This window comes from Cygnus olor, chromosome 2 (assembly GCF_009769625.2).
Source record: "Cygnus olor isolate bCygOlo1 chromosome 2, bCygOlo1.pri.v2, whole genome shotgun sequence".
NCBI classification, from domain to species: domain Eukaryota; kingdom Metazoa; phylum Chordata; class Aves; order Anseriformes; family Anatidae; genus Cygnus; species Cygnus olor.
In genome coordinates, this window is record NC_049170.1 from 37,974,580 (window position 1) to 37,987,615 (window position 13,036).

At 34.2% G+C, this 13,036-nt stretch overlaps 1 protein-coding gene across 2 annotated transcripts in view; it reads left to right on the forward strand.

Moving 5' to 3' along the window:
• The window catches only part of PLCL2 (phospholipase C like 2), a 103,271-nt gene that overhangs the window by 72,980 nt on the left and 17,255 nt on the right, over nucleotides 1–13,036 (forward strand). For both annotated transcript variants that reach the window (XM_040548131.1, XM_040548133.1), the window contains one exon: nucleotides 4,481–4,556. In XM_040548131.1, the coding sequence (XP_040404065.1) occupies nucleotides 4,481–4,556 (76 nt within the window). The remainder of the gene's footprint in view (nucleotides 1–4,480; nucleotides 4,557–13,036) is intronic.

The window sequence follows — 13,036 nt, forward strand, 5'->3', positions numbered from 1 at the left end:
GACTTTATGCAACTTCAGAGTAAGCTGATCACAGCAGGTGACACTCCTTTCAGTACTAAGAACAATTCTTTTGCTTGTTCCAGTGCCACAACAAAAATGCATTCTGATGCATCGACATTGAATACTGGGCTGCTTAGGTAGAATTTATACATATATTTAATTAGGGCTGACCATATTTTGTTCAAATTCCTAGTACATGCAACAGCACCAGTTTGGCCACTGAACACTACACTGTTTCCAGGAATGTATTTTGTAGTTTTAGAGGTATATCTTAATATGTTGAAATCTGAGAGGGGAGAATATGAGCAGCATTTTGTGGAGATAACTGTTTTATTAAATATTTGGTTTATACCTATGTTAAATATGGTTTCAATTTTACTGTTGGAGTAATGATCTAACAGTATTGTTAACACATGCTCTTCACAGATTTTGAAACGTGTAGTGTGCTTTAATTGCTAAAAATAGAATTCATCCTTGGTGTTGCAGTTCTGTCAGTGAATATGTACTGTCTCACCGAGTTTCATCAGCCAAACATTTCATATCGTTGGCTGGATTCTTTTAAAATGTAGCTGATGTATCTCTTGGTATGCTACCAAACATTTCCTCATCCAGAAGAATTAATAAATCCTGTGGTGTTTATTTATTTATTTAAAAAAAAAAAAAAAAAAAGAAAAAAGATTTCTGTCGCAAGATCTGTATGCTTTTTGGAATGTGGTGGTTAAAATATTTAGGGTTCAGTTCAATCTACATCTTTCCCCTATACTGGGGTAATAAATAGGATGTTCCATCTTCTACCAGAAGAGCTATCTTCGTCAGCCTAGTAATAATAGATCTTCACCTCTTGTTCAAATTCAGCTGAAAGTAGATGAATAGTTTCAAATAGTATTGATAGAATGTGTGTGTACATCCATGTGAGCACTCATATTCATGCAGACAGTGTTAGTTCGTAGTCCTTACCTCTTCAGTAAAACAGCAAGACAGAGTTAACAAAGCTCTGCAACATAAAAAATAAGCCTAAAGAATAATCTAGACCTGATTTCGTTGTTGTTGTTTGTTCAGTTTTTCTATGACTGTCTCTTCTAATTATATATTCTGTTTTGCTGAGAAAGAGGATAGATATGTTCTGAAGTATATGATTTTTTTTTTCATTTGGTTTGGGAAGACAGTCTTATAAGTGGTGAATCGTACCAATATTAGTGATACAGTTCTGTTAGTTTCAAGCAAAGAATTGTTTTTAATTTCTAACCATTGTCTGCATGTTTTTAAATACAAGGACAATATACAGTAATAAAGGTGTCTAATACTCACTGAGAACTCTTGACTAATTTTTAGTGATTATTTCTAAAACTGTAAATACATAATGGAAATATTTTTGTACATTCTTTAGTTAGAATACTAACAGTTCTTCTGATAAGTAGGTGAAATGGTTGCATGATTTATAGCAAGCAGAGTTCGAGGAATAGATCAAACTGTTAGCCTGGGCTTTACAAAACTCAATGACTTCAAGGCTTACCACTCAAGGTGTACCATTCTGTCTTCCCCATTTTGTGTTGCCCAGAAAAATAAACATATACAAAATTACAAAAGCAACATATAATCTCCTTTGACATCAACAAAATTGGGGTGTAGCATGATATTGATTGAATGGTAGTGGGAATCAACCCTTGAATTTTTGTTAGCTCAGTCAATTTTGCTTAGCAGTGCTGTTAATCTTAAATACAACTTTATACGTATTTTAAAGGAGACCAGAGTTAAACAACGTAACTTGTACTGGTATTGATAATATCAAAATTCGTATTAGAATAATTTTTCACATTAAATGCACTTTTTTTTTTAAATTGGCAAAAGGAACACTGATTTTGATCTAAGTATTAAGGCTTACCAACTTTCCATACTAAAACTGTGAAATATTAAAACTGCAAATTATTATCTTTTCTTTGATATTAACCTTATCATGACGAAAGAGCACTCATACAGTGATTTGTTTCAATTCTGTGTTTCTGCAAAACTAGTACAACTTCCCTACTTTGTCAATACAGAAATTAAAAAAAAGAAACACCATGATGTAAGCATTTTTATTCATCTTTGAATTCTCTTATTTCTAAAAATCAGTTCAGTGCCCCAGAGCAGAAGAGAAAGTTTTTTAATCTGCTGCTGCTTCCACTATTTCTGAATTATCTGATCTTTATGTGGAATGTATTATATAAAGGAAGTGGGGACATAGAAATTATATTATTATACACAGGGGGTCAGTAACAAAGAATAGACTAACTTAGCGCAGTCACAATATTTTGCACAGTCCCTCCATAACAATTATGCGTTGAATAGGCAGCACAACTGGTCTGTTACGAACTCCAGTTAAAAGTGTTCTCAGGTGAAAAGATTCTTATTAAGAGAAAAATCCCATTGTAGTCCTTATTACCTTGTATTTTCATCCTGACTAAGCAAGAGTGATACACGCTCAGCATTTCATTTTTCAAGGTGATTTTCAAAGCAGCAAAAGTTCAGTGTAGAGTGCTTTACAATATCCTTTAAGCTAGTTAGTGAAATAACATTATTGGTTATTGGAAGAATATTTGCAGTTGAAGTCAACTGTGTTTTGGTTCTCTTCATTTAAGTGCACTACAGAAGGAAATGTTTCTTGATATACATGTTGAACCAGGCAAAATCCTTCCCTTTCAAGCAAATTTATGATTGGTTGATTTCAATTTCTGAGTACTCTTTGAAGGAACTAATAGCAATGAAACACAGTGAAACCCAGCTTTCTTCCTGACAAATGAGGAATAGATGGTTTGCAGTGCTCTCTATAGAAGGCTGCCTGGGTAAAATATTCTCTTATTTAAAGCATGCATCTCTGTATAATAGTTTCCTTCATTACACCTAATTGGTAATTAGCATAATTCTATTTAAAGTCCATTTTTGCCTGAGTGAACATAGATATTTATATTCAAAGAACAATCCAGTTAAAAATTGGAAAGCCAAAGTATTTCACTTGCAGCTTAGCAACCTGATCAAGTTACTATTTTTCCTCATTTATTGTTATAATTTGCATTTCTTTTTTTTTTTTTTTTAAGAATTAATATTACTCAGGAAGTCAGGATAAATATACTTTGAAATTAAATACAGGTTAATCAGGATGTGAAGTTTAAAAGTAAAATTTATCTAGTAAAATGACCTCCACATACTCAAAAATGCTTGTTCATATGTTGTTTATATCTACCATAAACATGAAATTTTGGGTTTTGCATCATTTTCTTTATTCTGTCATTTTAAACAAACTACCATTGTAGAAACAGACCTAGTATTACTTTTAAATACTTTGTCATTTACTTAAACCAGATTTTTGTGTAGCTGTAAATAATAGAAGTCTGTAGCGTAGCTTACATCCATGCAGGTATTTTCCCTCCTCACTTGCTTGCACGCTTGATGTGATCCAGAATCTGAGGCTCACTTACCTACTTCTCCAAATTAATTTATGTCTCACTTTGAACAATGTTCAGAAGAACAGCCTCAATGTCACTCAACTGGAGAAGAAGGCTCCTTCTAATAGGTGGGAGGAAGGACTACCATAGTCCTGCCTCTTAGTGCAGTATATCTCTGAGGAAAAGTTTTATTTTTTATTTTTTTGTTTTTTTTTTTAACATGGAAAATTCCTGCTCATAACAGCAATTGTTGTTTCTTAATGAAAAGAAAGTTCCACATAACAGCGTGTTAAACTTGCCCAAGGTTTTGGTGAAGAGAAATCTGTCTGCTGAATTGGATACCAGAGAGGTTAGTGGGTAAGGGGTGAAGGAAAGCCCGTCCTTCTGAATTCATACCCTAGGCTGAAAATCTGCACAGTTCCTTCTTAATCAGTGTGCTTTCAGCTGAGTTTCCGTGGAAGGCTTTTTCTTTAGAAAGATCAAGTAAAGGAATCATTTATTTTCCTTACCTTCCAGTACTTGCCTAGAGTGATTCGTTCTCCTCCTTAGAGCGTTATCTCATACATATACACAGATCAAGCCACAGAAAGGGAAAATATGGAGGAACAAATCTGGAGAAGCATGGCGTGATACGTAGGAAAAAGGAGGTACTGGGTGGTGAGCAATCATCATCCTGAATGCCTGAGTGAGTAAGGAGGAGGAAACTTGCGTCTAGGCAGTCTCTCCCAAGCCAACCAAAGCAAATTACCTGGTAAATAGTTGTGTGTTTTCCACTTGTTTTGATAGGCAATGAATTATGAAGTAGGCATTTTACTTTAATGTTCATAGATCCCAATCCCCCCACATGGTGGGTTTTATGTCTTTATGCCGGATTTGGAGCATTTCTCTGCCTGGTCATGACCTCCTCCTAGTCATTAAAAAGAATGTATTCCTTATGTTAACAACAAATATTAGATCATTGATTTGGATTCAAACTAAAGCGTATTTTGCAGATTTAAAATTGCCAGTAAAAAATAATTTTACTGATTTTTTTATATTTTAATTTATTTTCTCTACAGATGATTCAGACCATCAGGACTCTAGTTGAAAATACAGATAGCTTGTATGAGAAGATAGTACAATGTCAGAAAGCAGGTAAGTGTAAGCTGTCTTTTAAAAATACTATAAAGAACTTGAGATATTTTTCTTTATTTCCTGTAACTTTCAACTGAGTTTATTTATTCAACCACAACAAATACATATATGTATATATATTAGTTTAGGAATGTACAATAACAGTGAAAAGGATATTTCAAATCATAGAAATCAAAGGTCTATAGAATTGCAACTCAGCTTTGGAAGTAATGAACATTTCATATATGGACAGTAGCTTGTCAATATGTTCATTTCCACAAATGCAAACACAGGATTACAGGAAAGAAAATCATCTTCCTTCAGTGAAGGCTTTTAACGATTTACTTATATCTATTCCTCTACTATGTGAGAACTTTTTTTTCCTGGAAGCTTAATGTCTTCAAGAGCCTTGTTGAATTATCTTGCCTCCTGAAAATTACATTATGATAATAAGCTCAGATATTTTGTCGCAGAGCTTCTCTAGATCTGGTAGGTGGATACCCTTGGCTTCTGCATATTTGCTACTTACCATTTTATCTGTTCAGAATAAAACTGGTTATGCAGACAAGTACATGTATCTTCTGAGGCAGTCTTTTCAAAGCCCATGGATGCAGAAAGTCTTTTTTTAAAGCTTTGTTATGATCTACTGGTCCCACACATTCTCTGGAAGTTTTCCTCTTTCTCATCCATTTGAAACAGATGGCATAGCTCTTAGTCCTTTCACAAGTTGCTTCTTTTCACCTGATATGTTGTAATGGTTTTCGCATTTGGACACAAATTTGAGTTTTGAAGGCTGCTTCCTTACTTTGAATAGCATTTCTGACCACACTGTTTAATTATGCTGGTTTTCTTTTGATCTTTCTCATTTATTTTTTAAACAACGTCATGCATTTGCTCAGAGTAATGGTGCATCTCATGTTGCATCAGAAACAGGAAGCCTGTCAGAGAATCAAAGTCTCTGTAACCATCCATGTTGTTGGTGAATCAAACAGGGGGCAAAAGCTTTTTATATACAAATATATTTTTATCTAGCTGATATTTAGCAGCTCCCATCATCTTCCATGTTTTTCTTCATTTTTTTATCCCCTTCTCTGATGTCTTATAAATTTCACTCTCTTTCCTTCAATCACTTCTCCTGAGAAGAAAAAAAGAACGCTGTCCTATCTTCACATTTCTTTGCAAATTCTTTTCTGTTAGCAGTTGCTCAGATCAGCAGCAGGAAGGTTACCTTCTGTGAATTTCTGGATCTCCACTTTATGCACAGCATACATTCCTTAGACACTGTGAAATTTAGTCAAACCATAGAACTCTCAAAATACTTGAAAAATTTTATTTGTCCTGTTTACTTTGAGCTAACATAAATAATCATAAATAACTTGAGTGACAAAAATATTATTTCACGCTTGTTGATAGATGCAAATATTTATCTGAAATTCCAAACCCAGAATATAACATGCTTGCATAAGGACATTGTCTTGTAGACTTGTACACCTCCTTCTTGAATCCTCTCCCATTTTTGTGGTGATAGTGTGCCATATTCTTTAGCTAAAACAGTGTCTCAGACAAATAACTTCCCTTGGTGAGAGGCAATTGTCTATTTTCCTCATGTTTTTAGAATTGTTACCCTTAGAAAAGATTGTTGGCAACTAGCTCAGACAGATTCCAGTAAACTTGCACTGGTCTGATTTTCCTGCGTCTTGCAACCTTATTTGACACAAAGTGCAGTTGGGTCAAAGAATCCTTTGTTTAAGAAGGCTAAAGACTTAAACCCATGTTAAATAGTGAAGAGAGATTTTGATCTCATTTAAATGAGAAACCTACAGCACAATGATATAAGCCTAAGTATGGATTATGTAATAGATCCCGCTATTTAGGGCAGCATCAAGGTACTTTTTAAGATGAATGAGCAGAATTGAGTTACATTATAATATCAATGATTTTTCAAAGATTTTCTTAAGACTAATCGATCTCATGATCTCAGTAGATGCTACTCTAATTAATTCTGAGTAAAGGATTATGCATTTTCCAATGTAGTTTGGGATAAAGGAAAAGTAAAACTACGCCCTTGTCAGTGCTTTTGTTTGTTTGTTTTGTGCTGTGGCTCAAAGAGTGAAAAAGCTACAAAAATAAGAAAAACTGATAAGTTGCCAATAAGCAGTAAAATTTTGTTGTCATTAGCAGGTTTGTAAGAAGAATCTGTCAAATACAAAGTGGATTTGCTCTATTAAATCATTCTCTAGCTTAAATTTAATGATAAGTTTTTGGGCCTCCTTTAAATTTCAGAACTAATTTTAAAATAACTGTACCTTTATTTCTTACTTAAGTTGATAACCTGTTGAATAAGCAAAGATATGAGTCTTCCTATGGCTCTTCTCTTTTCAGAATTTCAGGTTCTTTGCAGTTAATATTGTCTATGAAAATTAAAATGTTTAGTAAACTTCTGTTCTTCTCTTGTTTCTTAAAAATTAAACCATATCAAAAATATTTTCTGGTTTCTTCATATCTGCATATTAATTTCATCTCAACAAATTCTGTTCTTAAATAATTATTGAAAGCATTTTAGCCAGACTAACTAATGAAAAGATACTGGAAAACAGTATTGTGTTGGTTCCCCCGTCCTCATTCTTCAACAGAATGAGAATAAGAAATATTTAGAAAGTATTAAGAAAGTATCAGAATTACTTTAAATTGATGGCAGCACCGTTTATTTTGTTGCTACTAAGCCAGCTGAAGTTAGTGCAAGAAAATAGAGTGTAGGTGCTAAAAATGGAGTTAAAAGATAATCCAGTCTATCCCCTTAATCTGTTGCAAGACCTAAAATGCTACTCTGTCTTCTCTGGAATAAAGAATTTGAATATCCAGGTCACCTTATCCCATCCCTGGCCTCCTTTGTACCCAATTCACATCATTCTTCCACTTCTTTTTTGAATCACTGGTTGTATTCTTTCACTTTAATTCACATACTGTCTGAGCTAATTACTGGTTAAAAGAGAGAACTAAAGGCTAGGTATTCATTTTGGTGTTCAGCAGTGTCTCAGCAGGACGTGTGATATTCCAAGTATTCACTAAATGATCAGCATCAAATAATGAATGAGCACAGTTTGCTGGTGACAAAGAATTATTGAGTGTAATCAAAGCTAGCTTTGACTGTGAGACAGTATAGGAGGATTTTGTGACACTGAAAGTTATAAAAACAGTCTGTGAAATGTAACATCGATAAGCTAAATTAATGTTCATAGGGAAAAAAAAACAACAAGTATCCTTGACCTACAAGAAGGACATGAAATTCTTGTATACAGTTCCAATGGTGTCAGTTTACTACTAACATCATGCATAAATACAAACTCTGGCATTATGTGCTGATCATTTATATCTCTTTTCTTCTGTATGATTTTAGAAGTATAATCTTCCCTGTTCATCTACACAGCCAGAACTCTTGTTCGGGGTTCTTACCTTCCGACATCTCAGCACCACTATTCTTTTCTCTGTTTGACCATTTTAGTTTTACCTTACGTACATCATTTTCCTTGTGTCATTTTGATGATGTTTCTCTCTATGTTTGTCTCTCCACTATTTTCTGCTTGTACGTCAAGACTGAGCTGCTCTTATTTTCTTGTGTTTGCTCATTTAGTAGCAAGAGTTTCCATTGCCTGATAGATCGTAAGCCATCATCTTGCTTTCTATCATGTTGTCCCACATGCTCACTGTAAACATCCACAAGGCTACTTCCTTTGAATTGGTTTTTAAAATTCTCCTACAAATATAGCTAGATTGACACATTCCCTCCTACTACCTTAGCAAAAATAGTTTTCATTGCTTCCTTGTACTCCCCCCTCTTTCTTTACCCATCTGTTCTCCTTTTTCCTTATGCTTTGATTCCAGGTTGTTGGAGCAGGGACCGTCTTATTTATTCCATCTGTACAGTAACAAAAACAGCAGGGACTTGCTTTATTAAATAATGAAAGTAGTAAAAGACAGAAAATGAGTACATGTTCTTATATGTACTCCAGTGCAGTCTATCAGCGATGTCAGAAACAGGATAAAATTTCAAGAACTTCCAGCCATTCTGGACGCTGTCAAAGATAAACATGGTGCACAATATCAACTGGGAAGAAGTTATGTCATGCTGCATGCAAAAAAGATTACAATAACGTCCATACAAGCACTGCAACTGCTTCTTGGAGTTGAAAACTAAAGTAATAAAATCAATTTTGTTCTAATAGCTATAACTCACCACTTAACTGCTTAAGCCTTTCGGCAAAACTGCGTGTTTACAGAGCTGTTTCTTTCACTATTTGTTTTGATTATTTGCAGCCTAAATTGGGTTTAGACTTAGGGTCCACTGAAACAAAGCATATGTGGTGCAGAATAATGTTGTGTGTTATATACAGATTAGGTAAACTACTTAATAGAGGAAAATAAATTTATTATAATTAAATCTTGAGGACCACTTTTGACTAAGTATATGGACTAGATTAGTTTTTCCCAACATTTTTTCCCAACAGGCCCCTTTAAGCCTGGCTTCATTCTTCTGAAATACCTGCTTTTCTCCACTTTCTTCCTATTCCCATTTTTTCTAAGCCAGCTATCAAATTGTTTAAACAATTTCTCCATACTTACCCATGCAAATGCAACATAATAAAGAGGGTCTGTTAGCACAGTAGGCTGTCTCTGATAGTTAAGGAAAAGTGTGAATAAAGGGCATATTCTTAGCACTGCTTTTCTTGGTATGCCTCTCAATTTACTTTCTCTGTTCAGTGAATCATTTTTACCATTTTTTCTTTCTGCTTTTACTATGTATAATCAATTTTTTCTACCTTTTTTTTTTTTCTCTTCTATTTATCCTTCTGCCTCAAGCAACTCCATTTAGCATCTCCAGGTACAGCTCCACAGCAGCTCAACTTATGCTGTGTATATACTCCCCAGCTCTATAATCCTGTCTATCTCTCGTGTCTTGAATATTATTGAAGCCATATTCTATCATGGGGTAAAAGCATGGAGAACTGGACTTGGATTAATTTAGCATTTGTGAATAAATCATTACTCTCCATTATGCTTTAATCTTCATCTACATTGTTATTCACACCAGTCATACGCTGTACTTCTTCATATATTGTTCCTTGTACATAACTCATTTTAATACCGTGGATGGTGTTGTTTTTTTTATGAGAATCTGATATATCATGTACAAGAGTTGGTGATTCTTAGCATACATCTCTCATACTTTCTTTGATATTCTCAGTGATCTCAGTTTCTACTCCCAGCTGCATCTTCCTGCATTTTAGTTTTTGATCCAAAACACTAAGGTCTTGTCAAGAAATCAAACAGTTTGAGCCTCCATCATTCGTAAATAAATTAATGAGAATAGATTGAAACTGTCCTAGCACTTCTCTGAGGAAGCCACGTATACTTGGCTAAATATATCTCTATGTCATTCTCACAATTCTAATAATCATTTGTTGAACATCCTAGTTTGTCCTCACCAGAAGCGGTGACATAGGCTATAGCCTACGTTTATAGTTGAAATACAGTCTTAGGATTCTAGAGTCTTTGCATTCTGGTTGTTAACACATTCAGATCCCATTCTGCCCTTCTTTATATGCTTGCACCCTTTGTGCTAGCTCCATTCAACTTCATTTACAGTTTATTTTGCCAAGTAGATTTATCTTTAAATACTGTACATACAAGACTGTACGGGTTGAACACTTAAACTAACACAGACTTTGCATCATTTTCTGAGTTTTCCCCTTCACATAAAGCTTTTTTTTCTATTGTTAATGCAATTCTAGCCCAGTAAAAGACCAGGTCATATTAATGATGAATATCTAGAACTGCATGTTCAACTTTCAGCAATGTCAGCGAGCAAAAATGATTGGCAAATATGGTTATGTACTAGAAGTCTTAATATAGTGGTAAGAGACTAAAATAGGATTCTTGATTTAAATAGCCTTTCCCTAGTACAGAAATATTTACAAAATTAATCTGATATTAGCTTGTAGTTCATATTTTTTTGCAGTCACCTTCTATGATTAAACTGATTACAGGGACAAGAATGATTATATCCCTGAAGATACAGAGAAATACACTAGAATGCACAAGTATATCAGATACTTTGTGTACTAAAATCTGATCAAAGGCTGTATTGTTATCCTTACTACAATCTATTCCAAAACAGCAGGAAAGAATGAGGAGTCCTTTTATCCCCTCCATCAGATTGTCTACCCAAATGTGACAACGTAACAAGTACAACAGCTGCTAAGACTAAAGAGAAGTTCCAACCTATCCATAGATGGAGGTTAAGAAAAAACAGAGTTAGTAATCAGTATGGTTAAAAGACAAATTTTGTATTAGCTGAAGGGCTGTACTTGAAAAAGGTGAGCAGGCTTTCAAATACCCATCCCCTTCTTCACATTTTAAACAATAACAAAAAATCCTGAGTTTGAGCATAGACTGGGGAAATGGCTCTGTAGTTAACTTAATTGTTTTAATCAGGCAGTTTGAAAGAAAAAGGTAACCAACTACTCTGGAGAAGAAGGTATTATTAACGAAAACAGAAATAACATTCCTGTGGAACAGAAAGTGATACTAATTACTATTGACAATGAAACAAAGTGAGCTCAGCAGGATCTGAAGACTGGGAGAATTTACAATATGCCATAAATCAGTGTCTTTATTAAATCTGTGCTTTCTAGCATTCAATAAAATTAGTATTTTTTTTCTTAGACTTTCATTGGTGTCTCTTGAGGATCAAGGCTGATAAATAAAAGATGGAAGCAGCAGCTGTGGAAAACAGATTATCCTCCCTCTCAGCTCTGTGTTTCTGCCCTTATTGACAGCAGTAATTCAGTCTCATATGTCGTAGTGTCTTAACTCCACCTACATTCAGAAATATAGTCTGTCCTCATTCAGGAGTGTCCTTGTAGATTAAAGTTTTTGAGAAATCCTGTCTTCATTTCAGGACAAATATTTTAATATGTGAAGGCCTAGTTTTCAGTGTGTTTTGTACGACTGCTTTTTTTGGAGGTACACAAAAAGTGTTGGTGTGTGGGTTTGTGTGTTTCATAGCTTGATAAACATTTTGTGATGTCTAGAAAGTTAATGGTACATAGGACTGTTCTTGAAAGTGTTTAGGAAGTTGGAGCTGGTTACTGAACTTACGGAAGTAATAACATTTTAATTAAATCATAGCCAGATGTCACAGATATCCTCTTATAAAGAGGACATAAATTTGGTGCAGCAGCTACTTTGAATCTCTTCTGACAGTGGTTCATAAAAATTTTGGCATATTGTGAGACCATCTTATCTCCTACTGGTTCACCAGCATTAAAGAAGGTGCCTTATGTTGAAAATTGAATTATTGTGAAATATCAAACTGAAAGAGTTGGGATTGAAAGACTAAATACTAATTTTGTCCTAGCAGAGAGGATGGCATTAGGCAGGTTGTGATGCCACTACAGTTTGGGATGTTGGGGTGAGAAGGTTATCTCAGGCATAGAATATTTCTTCCCTACTTCTGAAGAATAAAGGGGCAGCAGGCACATTTAACTGTCTGTAGAGGTGGGACATGGCTATCTGTGTTTGGGAAACATTTCTACCTACTAAGAAGGTACTGCTGTACCATTGCCAAACAAGTTGAAATAATTAAAAAAAATATTGAGTAACTAATTTGGTTAATGTATTATTTTATCAAGTATTAATCTAAATATTTTAAATGCATATAATTCAGACCTGGAACTTCTTGAAGCCAAAGCACAGCAATTTAAAAAAAAAAAAAAGAAAAGAAAAAAAGAATCTCAGAAAAATCTCAGAATCTGAAAAAAAAAATCTGGTTCTTTAGTTATGTTGTAAAATGTTTCAGTTGACTTCACTGGGAAGTAGGTGCTTGAAATTACATGTGAATCTAATCCTAGTTCCTGTTAAAACTCAGTTTTTGAGCTGGAATTGATACTGATTTAATACAGAGGTGCACTAAGTAGTAATTCATTAAAGTTCATTTTAAGTTTTGTATAGAAGCATTCTGCAAGCAAAATTATATGAGAATTTATAGGTATACTGATTTCCATGACATGGCTTCTTTGACATGATGTATGTGATTTATTGGAGATGTGATCTGGTAACCAGACTCTTTTCTCGATCACTTTTCTGATAAACCTTGTTTTAAGTAGAAATTATTTATGAGGTTGAAATACCTGAGTGTTCAAGCAATATAAGCTGAAAGAAAAATACTAAGAAACTTTTGCAATTCTGTAAAAAATTAAAGCCCTGGCTTTCAAAGATGGGGGCAAACATAGCAGTTATATGCACAGATTAAACATTTATGTGTGGAAATGGGTACTTAAAGCTTAAATGCTTTCCTAGAATTCTTTCCTTTCCTAAGAAGAAAAATTTTCAAGCCTGAAGTGCTTTCTTGATTTTTTTTTCCTTGTAAGGAACAATTTTCTGTATGCAACTGATTTACAGAAGCTTTCTAAACATTTGAGAAGAGTGTAAATAGTAATTGA